At 39.6% G+C, this 20,862-nt stretch overlaps 1 protein-coding gene across 6 annotated transcripts; it reads right to left on the bottom strand.

Annotated features, from left to right (window-relative positions):
• Positions 1-107: 107 nt before the first annotated feature.
• MFF (mitochondrial fission factor) lies at positions 108-20,365 on the bottom strand. 6 transcript variants are annotated; one of them, XM_042878165.1, is made up of 9 exons: positions 20,251-20,365; positions 17,512-17,729; positions 17,087-17,259; positions 15,929-16,017; positions 11,997-12,071; positions 8,518-8,676; positions 2,557-2,619; positions 1,342-1,426; positions 108-965 (listed from the first exon to the last, which is right to left on the bottom strand). In XM_042878165.1, exons 1-9 carry the CDS (start codon positions 20,355-20,357, stop codon positions 834-836), a joined length of 1,101 nt encoding a protein of 366 aa, XP_042734099.1. In that variant the 5' UTR covers positions 20,358-20,365; the 3' UTR covers positions 108-833. The 6 variants fall into 6 exon arrangements, with proteins under 6 accessions (XP_042734099.1, XP_042734100.1, XP_042734101.1 ...); XM_042878166.1 differs by lacking the exon at positions 11,997-12,071 and having other exon boundaries at positions 20,251-20,362; XM_042878167.1 differs by lacking the exons at positions 2,557-2,619; positions 11,997-12,071 and having other exon boundaries at positions 20,251-20,362.
• Between the last annotated feature and the right edge of the window lie 497 nt (positions 20,366-20,862).

Raw genomic sequence — 20,862 nt, forward strand, 5'->3', positions numbered from 1 at the left:
GCCATCCCTCCAGCAGGCTATCAGGTGCCCACCTGCTGCTGGCTCTTACTTTCCAGGCTGCTAGTTCAGACAAATCCTCAAACTTTCTTAAAATAATATTAAACAAATTTTTAAATTATTTCTTTGTTTTATTAAATACACTACTGTGGTCTTTTGTACTCCATCATCTTTTGATCACTCAGATTGACTCGCTTAAAAACATATTTTATAGAAAAAACATCTGCAAAATTAAAGCTAAAATAAAAAGAAACAAAAGATATTACACACCTCTGGACAGTCTGCATGTTAGCAAAGACCTTTTATTACCTGACCTGAACACAGCCTTAAACTAGGAACATACTCATGAAACAGGACACATTCCTTGAAAATGGCACACCTCTGATACAAGTTAGACTGAAGGAGAACTAGTGCAATGATGTTCACTTGCATCTAACAACAGATCAATAAAACCTAGATTTCATTACTTTGTGTTGATATTTTTTTCCCCAAACCCAATTTGATTTGTTCTCTCCCAACCACAACAAAAAAATCCAGTGATTATTCCTGTCAGACACTCTCCTTACATTGCACAAAGCAAGCTTCATTTCAAAATCAGCTGATCCGTATTTACATTGAAGCATGCAAAGGAGGATACTGCAAGTATTCACAATGCAAATCTATTAAATACAGCATAACTGAACAACAAGGTGTCCCTTTAACACTGCAATTCTATAGGCTTTTTTTTCTGTGGTGGAAGTTTCCAGTGTATGAATTATAAAACAGCATACAATTCAGAAACAGAGTTTTGCAAATTCTGTTGGTATTTTGATCGACTAAATCTTTCAGAGCTGTGTCTAGCGCCGAAACCAAAGCCAGCTGTTGAGTAGCCAGAAAGCTACAGTAATTGAATACATGATCATCTCCCTTTTAGCACGCTCTTTATTTTCTTCTTCCAGAAGCTGGAGACGCCGATTAAGTTTGATTATCTAAAAATAAACACACACTTTTAATAGTTTAAATAAAGTTGCCAGACTTTCAAGAAGCTTGAATACGCATCCAAAATCAGTATTGTGCTTGATGGATTTTAAACACTTGATAATGTAACTTTCCATCTTTAGTGGCTAGTGATCAGACCTCGCTGTCCCTGCTAAGCAGGAGCAGAAATGGAGTTGGACTTCCCAGACCTCCAGAACAATACTGATTTGTGCAGGCAGTCTAGCAGGGATACAGACAGCATATCTCACCACATCAACTACATAGCTTCCTTTGCAGCCATACCACTATATTACAGCAGACAGCCTGCTCTCCTATTTTACCACTGCAGCTTTTTCTTAATATCATCAACTGTTACACATTACATACCTGCCTTCTTAAGGAAGCAGCATCTACAACAGTCATGTCGTCCGGTGTTCCTTCAAGTGTGGTATCCATGTTGGAAAGACCATACCTATCAGGTTAAAGAGATCAATTAGCTGCCTGATCCGTACAAAGTTTAGCAAGTATTGTATTTTGTAAGCATTCTAGTAGATGTATTTTTGGTGGTGATAGGCAGGAGAATTCTCAGACCTTTTGGCTTTTACTGAGTTACGTACTTTCAATAGGACAATGACTGAATCAAGCATGAAGATGTATTAAGTAGGCGATTGGCTAAATCTGAGTCCACTGTTTTCCACATTCAAATATTTCTGGAATTTCTCCACACAGATTTCTTAGCATCACTTGGTCTCTCAATACTATTTCTAGTTATTCCACTGCTTAGTGAATGCTGAAAATTGCCTGAGCTAAAACGCCACAGTGGCAAGAGATGTGCAATGGATCTGAACTAACCAAATGAAGATTTGGAATGAACTGGGTATCTTATGCTCAGTATCTATTCAGATATTCCATCTACTGAGATTAATGATCTCAGTCAAAAGAACCTTAATATTTTAGATAAAGGACAGAGAACGCTGTAAACAAAGAGTCAGGTGCCATCACTGCTTGGTGAATTCTGCATGCTTCAGAAAGAGGGTTATTATCAAAACACCTCAATTTTCTTGATGTAATGACTCAGATAAAGCTTTATTCTAACTCCAGGATAAGTTATTTCAATACACACATTTTCACATAGTTGGTATCTTCACTTTGATGAAAACAGAAAAGCGTAGTGTGAAACGGGAATTTCCTTAATCCTGATCATGACCTCACATTTTAAGATTACATCCAGTTCCGCCGAAGTGATGTCAGTCTGCCAACATAATGGTTGTAAAAACACATCCTGCTACCACTAACACTCATAGGCATGTTACTGAAATCACCTGGAAAAAACAACATGATGCAAGGCCAACTTTTCTAGCAATAACAATACGAAATTCAACCACTATTAAACAGGAGGTACTCAAAGCACATTGCTAATGTAATTTAAAATCCTCTCCTGGCTGCACAACTTCTGCAGCACTGTTCTATCTACTATACAAGTAAGTTTGATGGTGAGGAATAAGGGCCTGAAATGCCTTAAGAGGTGAGGGGGGAGATGGAGGAGCACTGTGATCCATTAAATTAGTGGATCGCTACTGACAGTAACAACAAAATCTTTACCTGGTGTTGTCATGATGAGGGTTAGAGGAAGTGGTAGCAGCTGACCCACCACGTAACACTGGCCTATAGCAGTTTTGTGTAGACAGAAAACAGGAGACAGAAACAGGAAATGACAGAGATAAGAGGTAAAACACACAGAACAAAGGAACATCAAAATATTTCCACTTATATATTTCTATACAATGCCTATTTATTTTACTGAATTTAATTAACACCAAGTGTTTACAGTGTGTAGGTTTTTTTTTTTTTTAATGAAAAAGCTTCATTTGTGGAAGATGAATGGTTGGAATATAGATTTGGGAGGAGTTATCAACCTTACAATACTATGGGATTCCTCATATTTTTTAAAAAGGCTCTCCAAAAAACAAAACCTCAGGAAAAGAAATATCTATACATATGCAGAACAGAATATGTCAGTCGGAAGGAACCTGCAGACATCATCTGGTCCAACTGCCTGCCTGCTTCACAGCTAACCAAAAAAGCATACCATTGAGGGCACTGTCCAAAAGCCTCTTGAAGACTGACAGGCATGAGGCACTAACCACCTCCATAGCAAAGCCTGTTCCCTTGTTTGACCACCCTCGTGGTAAAAGCAATTTTCCTAATGTCCAGTCTGAACCTCCCCTGGTGCAGCTCTGTGCCATCCCACACATCCTGTCCTCAGTTCCCAGGAGCTCGACACCTCCCTCTCTGCTTCCCCTCAGGAAGTTGTGGTAAGCCATCAGGTTGCCTCTTGGACTCCTTTTCTCCAAACTAGATAAACCAAGAGCCCTCAGCCTCTCCTCAGATCAGACACCTTCCAACTTTATAAAAGCCTTTTAAACACTCTGTCCTCTCTCTAAGGAAAGAAGGATTTCTGGCTTGTCTTTCTTCACCTAAGCTAAAAATAACTCAGACAACAAGGGCTACAGACCTAAGGACCATGTACAGATATAAAGGAGAGGCAGGAAGAAGTGACTAAAAGCTTCAAGTAGATGGTAAGAGCATCCCTGTTATTACTGCTCTTTCAAGTTTGTTTCCTTTTATTTCTAGGCAGAGGGCAAGAAAAGGTTACAGCTTTCTAAGTCGTTTAAACTATATAAGCACCACTCTGTCAGGAAGAAGTTGGCACGCCCCAATTTTCAGAAGACATCAGCTGTGTGTTCCAATGACAGTGACACTATGGATTTCAGTGCCTCTGCTAATGAGGCAGTTGCACACCTGTGCTGTGTAACAAACTGATTTCAAGCAGTTGAACAATTTCTTCTATTTTCCCAATGCCAGCAGTAGGTATCTGTACTGTGCACTCAACCCACATATATACCAGCCTCTGAAGTTAGCAATAGGGAAAGAGAATCCAGGGTTGAAGATCCTTACAGCTGCGATAGGGGGGAGTCACAGGTCTGGTGCTGAGGCAGCTGGGTGAGCACTGTGGCCTGGCCCCAGAATGACCAAGTGCTGTGCAAAAACATCACAATCGCTGTGACTGAATTGAAAAGATTGAGGGTCTAGGAAACCTTAGCAAACAGCTTCCCAGTACACAGCACTGGGATTACGTCCTACTCTAAACAGATCTTCTGCAATTGGAGCACTTTGCTATTATATCATAAAACTAAAAATGAAGTCCTGGAAGTGAAAAATGAGAGGCAGACAAGCGAAAGCCAGCATGATGCACCTTACAAAACAGAAGTTCCCAATCCCAGCACCAATAATAAAATAATATTCTTCCTCAAGTTCTCAAAAATGGTTTTCCTATTTCTTAATGGGAGAAATAATTCCATTAGCCTCCAGTCTTGCTGGACAGATGCTATAACTAAATGCTTGGAGAAAACATAAGGAATTCAGCATAAAGCAGTTACAGAACAGGTTACAGAATTCCTCTGTGAACAGAAGTCAACTGTAATAAACAAATACGCCAACAGCAGCTTGATGTTGTGTCATGAGACCAACAGTTCTCAAATGCTCTCTGAACTCTAGTTCTCTGTGGCAGTTTGTGGTAAACTTAAGGTTTTACAGATGCTGCAGAACTGATCAATGCTACGTAACCTGTACCATCCTTACAAAAAAAAAAAAAAAAAAAAGGGTCTGGAAGCAACTGAAGACTACAGCAAACAACAGAACTACAGTCCTGCAGGTGCCATCCAAACCGGGAACCTGAGCTACACTGAAGACACACCTTTAATCTCACTGCTAGCATGGCAGCTTTGTTGTCTTCCTCCTTTTCTCTGCAGTTCACGTTTTTCTTTCTTTATTGGTGGGCCCAGGAGGATCACCACAGTATTTCCCTGCCTCTCCCACCCTTTTTACTTGCTCAATTTCAGGAAATCAGCAACAACAGCAACAAAAAGTAATTTAGATAACAGTGACATCTAAATCAGTGAGATCACCTTGCTCTCAAACTCAGCAGTAAATTCTCAGGTAAACACAGTGTGCAATAGCTCAACTCTCCTCTAGTTGTAAAGGCATGACAATCTTTCAGCAAGTAGTATAGTAAAAAACAAAAACAAAAAACCCAACAAAACCTAAAGCTTTTGGTCTTCTGGCTGCTTCTGGCAGTTCCAACCTAAGTATTAAAACACAATCAGAAACAGCCATAATTTAGGTATGCTCAGCACTTAAATATTTCACTGCAAATACAATGGCAGCCTAAAACACAACGGGAATGCACAGTAATGGATTTTAATAACAGTGGTAAAACAGGTAATAACGCAATGACCAAATGAACCTGGTCTATCTTCCTCTGCTTGGAGCAGAGCATGCAATGGAAATACCACAGTAATGATGCAATCAAATGGTCTGAGAGGAAAACAAGGTGTGGATAATCTAGGTCCAGCTTATATCACCTGTGTGCATACACACGTGACTCAGGCCAGCAATTCGTTGTTCAGTAGGGGCAGCAGCTATGTTGACTTCTCACTGTACTTTGAAACTTATCTGGAAATCTCAAACAGCTGTAAGAATGTGCACTAGGACTTTATGGACATGATCTGGAGGTGAACTGGGTAAGAAGTTCAGCTGAAGTATAGAAGCTCTGAAGTACAGAAAGCATTTGTGCACTGAAGCATCAGTGAGTAGGCACAACTGCTCTCCCTGCTCACCTCAGCACTACAAGCGATTACTTCAACAAAGCAAGGCTTCTTCACATCTGCAGCTCTGTTTCATTTGCTTCTGAACTGAATTACCCTCATCTAAACTCTTGTGTAAGGACTGGTACGGTCTTAACTTGCACCATATTATTTCTATCATGAAGATTGTCATCAGCTTCTTCAAAATAAAATGTCATCTTACAACACTTCAGGAAATTACTACGTGGGTGAGGATGGTGGCTTTTTAGGAAGTACTTATCTAATAAAAAGGAGACAGCAATGAATTTCTATACTTTTTCTTTCCAAATAGTTAAGTCCTTGGTTCAAGAGGTAAAGAATAGCTTAGATAAAGTACAAATATTGTAAAAATTGATTTTTTTTTCCCTGCACTTTATTTAAAATAATACTAAAATATCCTTAAATGCAGCTTTTTTTGGTTGCCTGCAGCATATGAGCCTTTAAAAGACTAGTTTTTGGTCTCATAGAAGTTGAAAAAAGGTTAGAACTGGAAAGCAAAACTGACCTATTGTCCTTGTCCAAGCTGAAGGAAGTGCAAGAGTAAACAGACAGTGTAAACAGTAATCATTATATCGTTGGCCATCTGAAGAATCTATCATGCGAGCAATGCCAACCAAACCAGGCACAATTCATTAGCTGCAGCAGTGTAATCAGCACCTACCATCAGCAGTTTCAGTGAATTGCAAGGTAATTTTGCAAATATTTTGTAAAAAGAAAAGCAAGCCACGAAATAAGGAAAAATATTTCCAGTAAATAGCACAAGTCAGACCTTGCTCATTTTAAAAGATCTCATAATTAGCATAAAATTTAAAACAGTTAAGGCTTTCAGATAGAACACATTACGCAGAGCAAAAGAACAGACAGCAGTTTGAAACAGTTTAAAATGAACAATATTTTACAACCATGCAAGTGAATCATCCAAATTTCACATTCCTACGCTGGCTGTAGAATGACAGTGGGTATCTAAACAACCAACCACTAGGAATACACTTTTACCTTAACTGATAAATTCATTTTGGGGGTAAGGCTGCTTGGCAGGCGAGTAACACCAATTTCCTGTTTCTTTTCAGAAGGCTACTAAGAGTGCCTCAAAAAATGAACCCAAACCAGGAAGAGTAATGCAGATTTAGAAGCATTTAGAACCCTAGAATTATTTTGATGACTGAAGTTAAGTGTGCTTATTAATATGTATACATGCAAAATCCAAGGAAATGTGGGCAAGAACCTGCCAAATGGAAGGCAGGGTAAATCTTTTTTGCTTCTCTGCAGACTGAGGAAAGGGCCAGAATTTCAGCCCATATTTTAACAAGGACTTCTGGCACAATATACAGTACTGTTACTCTCAGACAGAAGAATTCCTCTTTGTCTGGGAGCTTTAATTTTGTTAGGAAAGCAAAACACCACCAAAGCCTGTTACTCCATCTAATCTTTTGATACTGACAAGATCGAAAGAACAAAAATAAAACAACAAACAACTATTGCCCAATGGACACGCATTGACATTTTAACCTCTACAATTTGGAATTTCATGGGATTAAGACTGGGTTTAGCACCCAACTGTGTTTTGCTTGATTTTTCATTTTTTTTCCCCAAGTTCCAGGTTAAAGGCATAAAGATCAGCAAGACTGGAGTTCTGTGTGATTTGGTAATATTAATACAGGCATTGATGTACAGTCCTGTCAGTAAATGTGGTGAGCTACAGGAGGTACAACTGTGAAAACAGGCATTTTCAATAAGATTGGCTTGATGGTCATACTTCCTTACCAAAACAACTAGAAAGCAAATCACTTCACTTTATAAAATATTAGGAGTGCTACTGGTACTACAGCAAAACCAGAGGCAGATAAGGAATTTGAAAGAACTTCTGAGTACAGCCCTGCTTAAGGACCACAGGAGGAACGAGCAGTTCATCCCAGCACCCATGGCAGTTTGCTTCTCTAATTCAAACTCTTTGCAAGAACTATAAAATGCAGCGATTCTTATCTGAACCTCTGTGACAAACACAGTATTGAAATTAAAATTGCTTTTGCTAAGAAAATTTCATCATTTTTAGTCTTTATAGATGCTTCTGCAGTGATAAACGTGTCATTCTAGTCGTGCTCAGAAGTGTCAAATCAAAACAGCACAGGGACACAGCAAGTGGGCAAAACTCCACTTGAAAAGAATGGAACTACTCTGATCACAACAAAGCTTCTTTGGGCTCATCAGCTCTCAAAGTATCAGCTTACTCATAGAAACAAAAAAATTATAAATTGAAGGAGAAACTCTGTATATATTGGTTTTTCTTCCCCCTCCTCCCCCCACAACATCCAGTGAAGTGGTCACCATCAGTCACATATCAACCAGAGATAAGTATGCATTATACAAACTGACAGAGCCTAAAGGCTCAACATATTATCAAAAGCAGCATCTGCAACCAATGCCTTGCACAGAAACATATCCAGTTTCTGTACGTTTGCACAGAAACATATCCAGTTGCTATACATTTGATTTATGGCAACATCAACCCAATCTTATTGATTTGCACCATTACTCACCAAAATAAAAGTAGTAGATAAGGTTAATAAATTTGCAGGTTTGAGATCAGGCATTAATTGAAGAAAAAACCTGACAACTTGGAAAAATTAAATCCCTCCCAGTCGCAGATTAGCTCTTACGATTTTTGTTTGGAAGGAAATCTTAATGCTGTATTTCAATAAACAGAAGCATTCTGAAATGTGAATTTTGGACAATTAAATTGCTTATGAATAGTGAACGCAAAGGAAAGCAAAAGCAAATAATTTCATCTCATTATTTTGTAAACATAAACCACACTCCACTAAAAGGAGAAAGAAAATGAAAGCAGCAGAAGCTGGCAGAATCAGTGACAACCAATCACCTGCGATTTTCATCCAGCACATCCAAGACCTGCTGGTAAGCCCTACGTGTGGAAGACTGGATAAACGATAAAATGCCACGAGCAGAGTAAAGATTAGTTCCGTCTTCAGGCAACATATTGGGAGGACAGACACGAGCCTGTTGCACTGATGGTGTCACACTGTTCATATAAGCACAATAAATGAAGAAAGAAATACTGTAGTCAGATTTTTAATTAAAAAAAAACAAAAACAACAAACTTTTCAGATAGCACCCATTCCAAAATGTTTATTGCTCGCTTTCAGTTTACCCTTCTCTCAGCATTATGAAGGTGGCATCCCCAAATTCCAGGTGTAAGGAATTGTGAGCTATGTTCACATATGCAATTCTGAAGGGTGACACTGCATAGTTTTAGAAAGGCCTTGCCCAGCCAATTCTGTGCCTGGCAAAATCAGCAGACAAGTCCTCATTGACACCAATGAGAAAGTATTTTTAAAAGCACAAGTTTTCTCAGCAAGGAGAACCTCACAGACTCTTTAACAATTTTTTCTTCATGTTGTGACTAAAGATCAAGATAGCATTTTGATTTGCACATGAACAATGTTTAAAGGCTATTGCTAGCCTTTCAGCACAGAGTTCATATCCCAGGGATAAGTTACATGATCTGAGTTTTTGGCCATGATTAAAAAAAAAATAAAAATAAGACCCTTACAAAAAAATACAGAGGATTGAGATGCAAGGATGAGCATTTTGGTTTAAAGCATTATACAAACCTTACCTCTACCAGACAGAAGCAAATTTCGATAAACTGCACTTGATTAAGTCATTTTTCCTCAAGTTTAACCTGACATTATCCACACTGACCTTCAAACACCAAGGTTTTCTTTTATTTTAATCAGGGATTCTTAAGTGAGGCGCTTTATTTTTTTTTAAAGAGGAAATCACTTTTGTTAGCTTTCTCATTTACATTAACGCATACATACAAGAGAAAGCGTGCATCACTGTACCCTTTAAATCTTGGGATAGTTTCTATTCCAGGATTAACATTCTTATTTCAACACTCCTTGAACTGTTGATGCAAAATAGAAGTGGCAAAGTTACCAGAGTTAGAATACAAATCTTTCCACATTTGTTAGCATTTTTATGAAACTAATCAAACCCTGAATGGTTGAGCAATTGTAAATGGGTTTGAAACGTGGATAATTTCCAGGTGGGTCACAGCCCTTTAATGCTCTGTTTTGAACAGAGCTGCTTTGTGACTGGCTGGCAGCAAGACTACAAAACTGAGTAAGAAAGAAAATTCAATTGAAAAGAGATTCAAAGCATGTTACACAGATGTCCCTTCAGCCACAGAACAGTTAAAGCCATCCCAAGCTTCTAGAGACATGCAAAGACAGCAGTGGCTGGTGCTTGACTGACATTAGTCAGTATTCATCAGCTAAAGTGCAAATACCTTCTCATGTTGCTGCAGAATAAGTGTAGCCAAAAGTAAAAAATAAAAATAAACATTTCTATATTTTTTCCATGAGTTGCAGAATTGATCTCTCTTTCATATTTACAATGATTTCTATTTTGCCATCAATAGCAGTGGTCAAAGCCACAAATTTGTTTCTTCAATTGCATTGGAAATCCCAATAGTCAGTAGAAAAATCACTAGAAGCAGGGAAATATTGTCACTGCAGTAAATTCACGAGATTTTCTATTCCTGTATGGATTTACCAGCTTGAAGGAAAGGAAAAAAGAGCTCAAGGCTTGATGTCATAATATGTCGTTATACTACAGCTAATTTTCCTTGTTTATCATCTCAGATATTAGGCTGAATGAGAGCTTTTAAAGAAGTGACAGTATATAAACATATGGAAAACCATAAAATACTGTAAAATTCACATTGTCCAAAATACTTTTATTGTAAATAACCCTAGTAATGTTATTTGCAGAGTATTATGTAGATGTAGATACTGAAAAACTACAAACAAACAAACAACTACTGAACTAAAACTACACAAAATGCCCTACAAGAAACTCACATGTAGAAAGTCTACAGTTCAGGAAAAGGAAAAAAAAAAAAAAAGACTGCAGAACCAGGTAGTTCCTAATTCACTGAAATACTCTACAGTCATTGGTTTATGGGCAGCTTCAAGAGGTGCTTCATTCAAGAGTTCTTTTTACTAGAGAAAAACTCATTTCTTACTTTGAATATATTTGCTCCTGGACATGAAATAAACTGCACAGCTACATTAAATTAGTCAAATTTTCTCCATAAGGACTACTGCTAATTTTGTTATTGTTCTGAAGTACACAGTTTAGGAGAGACCTTCCTTCCTTTCTGAAAGCAAGAATAATTAAATAAAGGGCTCAAATCTCAGAGTTAGTGAATATGGGATGCAGGGGGCAAATGAAGAAGCTGAATTCTTCCTCTGTGCTCCTGTTTCAGGATTACTCATCTATAAGCATGCACTAGCCCCTTGCACTACATCAGAAGCCATGGAAAAGCAATTTAGTTAAGTAAACATCTGATACACAAACCAGCCAAGATGACAAAAATAATTCTCTAACATTGAACAAGACTACTTATCAGAAATTGTAGCTACACCCTTATCTTTTCAATTGGTAGAGGAATGTTCTTAGTCTTCAATGCAATTTCATGTAAAATTTCAGAACAGTTTTCACATTCAGTCCCAGACAGTCACTGCTTCAGCACTTTCTGGTTAAAAACACTAGTAAATTTCAGAACAGTGAATTATAGAAATTACTATGAAGGAGTTCAGTAGCAGTCTACCATCCCAGCAGTGTCCCCAAAGCCTTCTAAAAAGGTGTGAGAAATACAGAGTTTGTTTCTCTTAGCTCTAGGAATATCAAATAAGGGTAAACAGATTTAAATTAGAAGTTAGTTTAGATTCAGCCACAGACTGCACTGTCATTAAAGACGTGCATACCACAACCTTTTACCCCATAACCTGCATGAAGAACAGGATTTCTCAAGCTATGAAATAGAAAAGTGCATCTCCTTAGAGAGCTCAGAGGGAAAGGCAGGAGCAGAAGGAAAAAAAAGAAACCAAAAATCACACGATCTGCCCATTTTGATCCAATCTCAGTGGCTTGTTGACTCATGATTCACAGTGGAACCTTTGCATTCAACACCGACTAGCAATGGAGAAGAAATAGCTTCATTTCTCCAGGTAATCACAGTCAAAGAACAAGACTGCAAGACTAAAGCTTTTCTTTTCTCTCTTTTTTCTTTTTTTAATAAAATCAATTGTTAGTTGAAGCTCTGCCTTTCCTTCTCCACCACTTATTTCTCCCTACGTTTCTCACACTGGTGATTTGGGAAAGCTTGGTAAAGCATGCAACAGAAATAGAAACCACATATTCAGTGTAGCAAAGGCTGTTTCAATTTTATATTCTAAGTTACAGATACTTAGTGTGAAAGTTAGTATTGCAGAGAGCTACATACTTAAACACACTCCTGATTTTCATATACCAGGTAACATGTTGGCTTACGTGCAATCCTTAGTCGAAAGAGGTGACTGGAACCGTGGCATTTTATTTCTTGGGACAGTATCTGATCTGTGCCACCTTGAATAATAATTGTAATCTCTTAAGTAAGCATCCTTTATAAAAATGCCATTTAAAGAGCAGTTAATGTTGCTAAATAGGTAGAAAGTTATTGTACAAGGAGATGCCCACTTGTTAGTCTCAATTTTTTTTTTTGTTTTTGAGCATTTGAGAATTACTTTCTCAAACAAAGCCAAACTCCCAACAAACTGTTGGAAATGCATGCAAATGGATGACAAGAGAGAGTGAAAAAAAAAAAAAGACTCAAAGAACAAGAGGAAAAAAACCTTATCTATATCATACGGAGAACATAGTGGTAAAGAGCACAGCCAATTCCTTTGCCTCAGTCTATTCCAGAACATTTGATTTTGTCACTTTTGTGGGTCAGGAAATGGAATTTTGCACAGTACATGCGAGTATTTTGTCTGAAGACAATACTGTTGCAGATTAAAACTTGAGTATTATACTCTCTCGTAAGCAGATAAAGTTTTTACACAGCAGTATCCAATGCGCTTTTTCAATAGGGACAGTCTACTCAGTGCTATCTCTTCTATCAGGAAAATAGACAAAAGAAAAAAACTTTTATAAGAATGAAATATTTGATGTAATTTGAAATGGGTGTAAAAGATGGGACTGTTTCCCATGAAGATGTGAACTAGACTCCAGAAAAACCCATGGGAAGAAGGTGCTGATCTTTGTTGCAGTACTTTTTATTGCAGAACTACCTAAACATGGAATCAATTTAAAAGTCAAGCCAGTTTTGATGAAGCAGCATTGTACCATTGCAAGATAATACTATCAGCCAACACCACTGGAGACAAGAACTTCAAGAGCAGCTAGTTTCTTGTGTATTTGTACAATAGTGAAAAAATATTATTTCTAGGAGGTAAAGAAATTAAAGTTGAAGTTACATGAGACATAACAGGCGTACACTTAAGTTTTCTGTAGTGCAGAGAATGCATTTTTAGTATAATGTCTCTATTTAAACGGTTTATTATCAATAACAAAGGGAATGAAGTTTAGAAGAAATTAATCACGTTTACCAGGACTCTCTAAAAGAAATAGCAACCTACAGGCTATGTGATAATCAGTACCATCTGAGGTAGCATAATTAACATCAAGCAGGTTTATTTGCTTGCATTGCCTATCTCATTCAACATCAGAACACATCCACATCAGCAGTGTCTCTAAGTGGCTACCACAGTGAAAACAGAATGCTATCTTATTAGTTTTGTTCATAGAATCACCACTTCTGTTTCCACAAAGCTTACTTTTTTCTTTTGCTGTTTGCAATATATGTCCCATAGGCCTAAATGATAAGAGTCAAGAGATACCAAGCCTTTTGTTCTGGGTGCAAAAGGCACGGCTCACACAAATGCAGAATTTCACCTTGAACAGAGTATTTTCATAATATGTATTGATAGAACATTCTCCTGAGCATTAGCCAGGTCTGTAGTTGCATTCTCCACCTGCAGATTGATACAAGCTAAACGAGGCAGAAATGACAGACTCAATTGCTATGAATGCCACAGCATTTTGAAAGTGCTTTTTTTTTTTGACCGCACTGCGTCAAAAGCAGCAATGATGACAGAAAAAGAAGCATTTCTGGGAATCTCGGTGGTATCAGAACAGATGATCTATATGCTAGGCCCAGCATAACTTCTGTCATAAGAAAAAAAAATGCATTTTCTGCAGGCCAGCAAATGTGGAATGCTGAAGAAATTCAGGTTCTTCCGCATTATCAGTAGAGAGCACAGATACAACAGGCTTAGTATCACTTAGATGTTACTCTTCATAGAAACAAAACAGACTGATCCAGAACCTTGTAAGTTTACATAATTCTTCCAGAAGACTGGAAAAGCCTAGTAAAATAACCTGGATTTAACATTATGCAGGTGCTAGCACAAGCATCAAGACAGGAAAACTCATCTCCAGATGTGTCACAATTTCCTGGCTCTTGCATACAATAAATGGAGTCATACAAATTAGCAGTGACTTAGTTCACTCATCACGTCCCTCTTAAATTTGGAGGATATCAGGTTTGTATTGCACTGCCAAGCCTCTTTGAAGGACTGCTAATAGATTAAGCAATTACGCTGGCAAATAACATTTAGACAGTTTTAAACCAGTAATTCTACATACAGTAGAATAGTAAAGCACAGAGATGAGTTTTGCAAATTTAAGATTTCTGGATTGAAGAAATTCAGACATGAGAAGTCTCACAGGGATGAGACGCATCCAGGCAGAGCTGCTCTTGCTAGTTTTCTAGGTTGCTGGCTAGGCAGACGCAGCCCGTGACTTTAGGGAGCGCAAACAAATGTTGGAAGCATGGATAAAGTGATTTCAAGAAATTGCAAGAATTCATTCACCATCTGCTTTTCCTCCAACAAGGACTGAAAAAGTAACATCACAGTGCTAAACCTCTTCACAAGCAACTTCCACCACATGAAGACCATCCATTCCTGCATGCACTGTATGCAAACTATCAAACAGGCATTTGAAGGTCATTCCTGTGGCAAAGTTCCAGCATATCCAGTCCAACATATTTTAAGTGGGTGACCAATGTCAAAGGGAACTTGGACACTTACTAGGCTGCTAAAACATCTGGAGACTGAGCTGATCAGCAGCTTATGGATGTGAATTCGAGTTCGTCAGCTCAGTGAACTTAAAGTTCAGTAGATCTAGATATGTGAGATCTATGAGCTTGTATAAAAAGCCTGATTAAGAAAAGGAAGTTAAGCAACAGTATTTCCATGAAGATCTGGAGGAAGAGAAGGAAAACTGTAATTCCTGAAATAGGCATCTGAATACATTTCAGCAGTTTTAGACAAATTGACTCATAGGTAGATAGAAACCTAGAATATAAAGTACCTCTTGGTACTCCTGTAAATACAAGAGAGCAGGCATTCCTAGGACAGTTTACTTTCTTTTTTTTTTAAACACTAAAAATAAGTACAACCCTAAGTAGGTCATGTGCTTATTTCCTAAACTAAATTTAAGGTGGTTTAGCAATATTGCACTATTGAGTCTTCATTTGTCCAACACAGAATGAATCCCATTGTTAGGTCTCACATCTCAGATTCTTTCATTAAAGCAGCATTTCTTAGGGTAGCTATATTAGGAATTGTTTTGATCAATACATACATATACAGGAAGATTAAGTGTTACACTGCAATAAAAGTAAAATTATTGCCAGGTGGAAGAATGCCATCACTCAAAATATACTGAGAGTAATCAAATGACTACTGTATCTAATCAGAATACATAGACATGCATGTCTTTAGAAAGTACCATAAGAACTGCTACCTCTGATGGTGTCAGTAAATGAACTTTCCAGTTCTAAATCTACTTGCCATTTTTGTCTCAGGAGATGATGATACATGCTCACAGATCCCAATCCACAAAGTATACAGACACCAATGAAAAACGACTTACTCTCATACTCATGAGAAATAACCATATTTCTTTGTCTATTAATTCAAACCATTATGTGATACCAACAGCAATAACTGGGAACATTTTAATGCACACAAATAACTCAATTTCTTTGAAATAACCTGAAAATTCAGGAAAAAAAAAAATTACACCACTTCAGAAACTGAAAAATCTCCTAATGCAGCAATTCACAATAACTCATGAAACAACCATGTGCCCACAAACACTCCCACCTCTAAACTCCAAGAAAACCCTCACTGTACCAGAAGCATAGAAATTAAGAAAAATGCTAGCTTTCTAGTGTTCAAAATTATATACTTGCTACAGCACACAAAAACATTACCTAGTAAAACAAAACAAAAAAACAGCATGAGGATATAAAGAACAAAAGAGATACGTAGTAAAGCTGTAGTTGTGTCCCTGTACCCTCTTGCTTTACTCACATGGAATCATTTCTGGCCAGCTGGCCATTCTGTCGAGTAGCATTTTCACTCATGGAACGTTCTCTCTTCAGTCTTCCCACTGAACGAACCTGCACAAGAGGGGAACAAAAGGGAGATGAAAGATAGGAAATCCCAGGATCTAAAAACTTAGCACTGGAGAGTTAAGTTAGTTCAGTCCTCAAAAGCAAACTGGAGCTGTTGAAGCAGTCCAGAGGAGGGCCACGAAGACTGTAAGGCCAGAGCACCTCTTCATGAGGAAAGGTTGAGAGAAGTGGGTTTGTTTAGCTTGGAGAAGACTCCAGGGAAAGCTCACTGAGGCCTTCCAGTACTTTAGGGGAGCTTATAAGCAGGATGGAGACTTTTTACGTGGCCTGATAGTGATAAAAGGGGAACCGCTTTAAACTAAGAGGAAATTTAGGTTACATGTTAGGAAGAAATACTTTACTCAGGTAGTGGTGAAGCACAGGAACAGGATGTCCAGAGAGACTGTGGGTATCCCATCCTTGTTCAAAGCCAAGTTAGATGGAGCCCTGATTTGGTGGTGGCAACCAGCCCACGGCAGAGGAGTTGGAACTAGATGATCTTTAAATCCCTTCCAACCCAAGCCATTCTATGTTTCCATGGGTCTCTTGGTGATTAGGAGGAAGGCATCAGATGAGAGGATCTGATGCTGGTACATGTAAAACCAAGTTCCAGACTCATTGCCATCCTTTTGTTATCAATCCATACAACCCAATGCCACAAGTATGAACAAGTCTACAGGATGCACAACTTCACTAGTATTTTCCAGTTTGTAAGATGCCAATTACACATCATTCACCTGCATGCCACTGCCATATGCTTCTTTAAAGTATGTTTTTTAGACTTTTGTTAAAACTCACTAATTCTATGTATTATATCATTTGTCAGACTGTCATGCCTATAGCATCTCACTATGTGTTCCAATAACAAAACTGCAAATTAAAACCACCAGTCATTTTGTCAGTTAAATATAGAACTTAAACATCACAGTTAGAACTACAGTGCTTATAAAGATATTTTGTATTTTCCTAACTTAGATTGCACCAGATAGATCTGCACTACAGCAGAGAAATCTTTATTTCATTTTGCTTTAGAAAAAAAATTCTCAACCAGGTAAAAAGCAAAATAAGTACTAGCCTCTTCATTTTGAGGGGTCTGTTGTGGAGGTTTTTCTAAGTCCAAAAAATCTAGTGGTCGATCACTAAGAGAAATAACACGGGGAGGAGTTTTCAACGCCAGTGGTTTGAATGGAGTAGACTGAAGAAGGTCGAGGTCTGGAGGCCTGGAAAGTGGAATGTCTTCACTATTACCTGCAAGAACATCAGTTGTCAATAGAAAGCAAGTTTCTTTTGTTAACTATTTCCTTCACAAGTTACACCAAACTATTCACGAAGCATTTTCAAAATTTGAGGTACTTCCTCGGCCAAAGTTGATGAGCAATAACTGTTTGAGAATTGGAAAGCATTTTATAAGTTTTTCTTTAAATATATATTTCTGTCCTTTCAGAAATTTGGGGGATTTAAATTTTGGCCTGTTTTTACCATATTGAGATGCAGACATACCTGCCACTACAATCCGCTCTGGAACCTGCATAGTTACACTGGCATTTGGAAATCCTTCTGGGATGCTCTTCTCAAGGTCAGCATTCTGAGGAGCCACTTTGAGTTTCTCTGGGACCCTCATGCGCTGACTGATCCCTTCGGTGTACTCCATCTCATACTGAAGGCGATTGATTTCTGCCATCTCAGCAGCTGGTGATGGGAACGCAGCCCCACTCATCCTGCCAAAAGGAAACCATGAGCTGTAATAGCAATGTACAGAAGCATGGAAAGCAACTAAAGGGACCTCTGTCTGGTTTAAGATTGAGAGAAAAAGAAATCCTAGAGCTGTGCATGTAGAGCGGCAGGAAAGGGACCACTGATGGAAACTATGGGCTAGAGAGGGAACTCAAATGGCTGACAGAACATTTTCACTGGGGCAGTGGCCAAGGGACCTCATCAGTAGCTCTGATAGAGATAGTAGCTGTAGCTTGGGTTAAGAAAGAAACCCTGGAGACACAGTTTGAATGAGGCTGCAGAGCAGCTCCCAGAGGAAACTGTGAGCTGCAAGAAGCCTCACTTGTGAGAAACCTCAGCCAGTCAACAGCTGGGGGCCTCAGCTGTAGCTCAGCTCAGACAGAGACATCGGTTACTTTTACTGTTAGGGTTAACAGGAATATTTATTTGTACACATCTATGCACATGCACAGTATGCAAATACAGTCAGTATGGGAAAACCATCTACGGGAAACAGCTTACTCCAGCAAGAAATCTTCTATTGGCACTGCTTGAAGTGGCTCCCCAAGTGAAGCAATCTATTCCTGCAAAAGGGCATTTTTTGCCAATATAATTACAGCGACATTCTTTTGCTATTTTTGACAGCAGGGCTACATCTGTGCTTTGCTTGTGCCTTAGAAAGCTGAACACACAGAACCCTGACTACAAAATGTTTCGGTGCAGGTGAGACAGAACACGAATCACATCACCAACCAACCAGCACGAGCCCACACACAGCACCTCCTGTTTGGGAGCCGTGTACCACCATCAGCATACCACCATGCTCAACCCAATATAACCTGCTCTTCTGTGCACACAGATGCACAAACACAACCTGGGTTCTTCCCCCAGTGCTTCACTAAAGAGCATCTGCTCTCAGGACCCGCCCAAGGAAACAGCCTCTGTGATCCTGTCAGATGGCACCTCCATCTGTTTTGCACATTCTATTTTCATGCAAAGAAGCCACAGGACCCCTTTATTCGTTGCCATGTAATTAGACTAATACTTGACAATATCACACAGAAACAATACTTCCCTATCAATAAAACCTCAAACTGACAGCGATCTTCAGACAGCAGAATTAAGCACACAGAAGGATATGGTCTAAGTAAGACTGCATTAAATACACTCATCCAAGACATGATCCACTTAGCAATCTGTCCTGGGATCTTTGATGTTACTTTCAAGACTTACAGTCACTGCAGATCAAATGAAATACATTTATTCATCTCAAAGCCTCACTCATTTCAGCACGCTGCAGAACTGGGCATCAAGGAGAAGGTCTTCATTCTATTTAAACTTAAATATCTATCCTTAAAGGAAGTGCCTGAAATCACACACAGATTTAATCCCACAGAACGGCCCAGGTTGGAAGGGACCTCAAGGATCATGAATCTCCAACCCCCTGCCACATGCAGGGCCACCAACCTCCCCATTTAACACTAGACCAGGCTGCCCAGGGCCCCATCCAATCTGGCCTTGAATAATCAAATCAAACGAAAGGAATTGGAGCAGCCCACTTTGCTAAACACTTCAAAATATGCATATGCTGTCTAAAGGAGCTCAAGAGGTGCATAAGCAGCTCTGTCACTTCAGGATTCTTACAGTTTTTTTCTTTTTTTTTTTTGGCCCTGTCCTTCGGACTTGCAAACTACATTTGTCTCTCTCATGAAATGTTGACTGGATCAGCCAGTGACAGGTAGAGACTTCCAGTATTTCCACTTTCCAAAAGGTACTTTTTCTTCCCAAACAGGGCCTATGATCAGTAAAGCACTTCCAGATCAACAGCATTAAGATAATCACGATGCCAATATCAAAGAACCAATTTTAAGAAGACCTTAAAGTCCCCATTACTATTGGAGTCTATTGGAGGCAGCACACAGAACAGCCACCTCTCACAAGACCAGACTACAGATGTCCCACAGCTTGCTTGCTTCCTTATTCTGAAGTACCAGGACAGCTATGATGTTTGTCATCAGGTATCACTACGCTGCAGCACTGTTTATTATACACCACAGCTTCCCTGAAGTTTGGCATTGATTTGCATGTAACTCAGCACAACTGCTGCTTCCCAGCTGTAAGATAAAGTGCACGCAAAAAATGACAAATCAGAACAGCTGTTCTATATAAAATATAAACTAGAAACTAAATTGTGCAGGGTGGGTCCAGCTGTACGTGGTAATTGCTGAGGAATACATACAGCACCTCAATATCTTCTTACTCTTACCTGCTTATCAACACTGACTTTTTTTTTCTGTCAAGTCGATTTCAGTTTTTAACCTATTTATTTTTTTTCTCCCCACAAGAGAACAGCAAAACCACAAACAGTGACATTTCGGCAGCAGAACTTCAAACGGGGCTCGTTAACAAACGCCCAGCCGTTCAACAGGAACGTAACCATCCACTGCTTTCTGTCACAGCCATTAGGCAGATTTCAGAAGACACTAAAAAAAAAATCACAACGAGGATTTTAAAACTTATACTTACAGAATTAAGTGGCTCTGAAAGGGCATTAAGTGGCTCAGAAAGACAACGTCGGGAAGCGACAAGGTGCAGTCGAACCACATAGGCGCCGCACTCCGGCGATCCTTCATCCCGCCCGACGCGACCGCCCCGCACAGCGCGGCCACGGAACGCTGAGCGCGGCCCCGCTCCCGGTTCCTCCCCCCCGCTGCCTGCAGTTCCTCTGAGGCTCCGGCGCCTCCCGGAACCCCTGAACCCCTAGCAGGTTTCAATAAAAAAAAAAAAAACAACAAAAAAACACCTTTTTTTCCTTAACAGAAACACACCGGAAACGCTGGAGAACACAGCGCGGTGAGACGGCCGTGGATCCAGGACCCTGCAGGGAGGGGGAGGCACGGCTTGGGCAGCCGGGAGGTGGCGGGGGCACAGCACGGCACGGCTCGACTCGGCGGCGCTCCCTCCAGGCCCAGCAGCGCGCACTCACCCAGACGCAGCGTAACGCGCTCGGCCCTGCCCGGCCCGCCTGTTGCCCCGGCCGGGCCGCTGCTGCCGTACTCCTGCGCTGCCTCCGGCGGACGGGGGAGCGTTCAGCGGCTTAACGCGCCCTCAAGCACCCTTCAGGTGAGGCGCCGCCAC

Source organism: Lagopus leucura, unplaced genomic scaffold, assembly GCF_019238085.1.
Source record: "Lagopus leucura isolate 7727_CA_CO unplaced genomic scaffold, USGS_WTPT01 Super-Scaffold_100021, whole genome shotgun sequence".
Classification (NCBI taxonomy): Eukaryota; Metazoa; Chordata; class Aves; order Galliformes; family Phasianidae; genus Lagopus; species Lagopus leucura.

Bases quoted from the DNA above. Each gene is read 5' to 3' on its own strand.
- MFF (XM_042878165.1), bottom strand. From the start codon at position 20,357: ATGAAGGATCGCCGGAGTGCGGCGCCTATGTGGTTCGACTGCACCTTG. The intron at 17,260-17,511 runs GTATGTCTGCAT...ATGTTCTTGCAG, and splicing joins AGAGCGGATTGTAGTGGCAG to GTAATAGTGAAGACATTCCA. The intron at 2,620-8,517 runs GTGATTGGTTGT...AAACTGCTATAG, and splicing joins GTGCTGGATGAAAATCGCAG to GCCAGTGTTACGTGGTGGGT.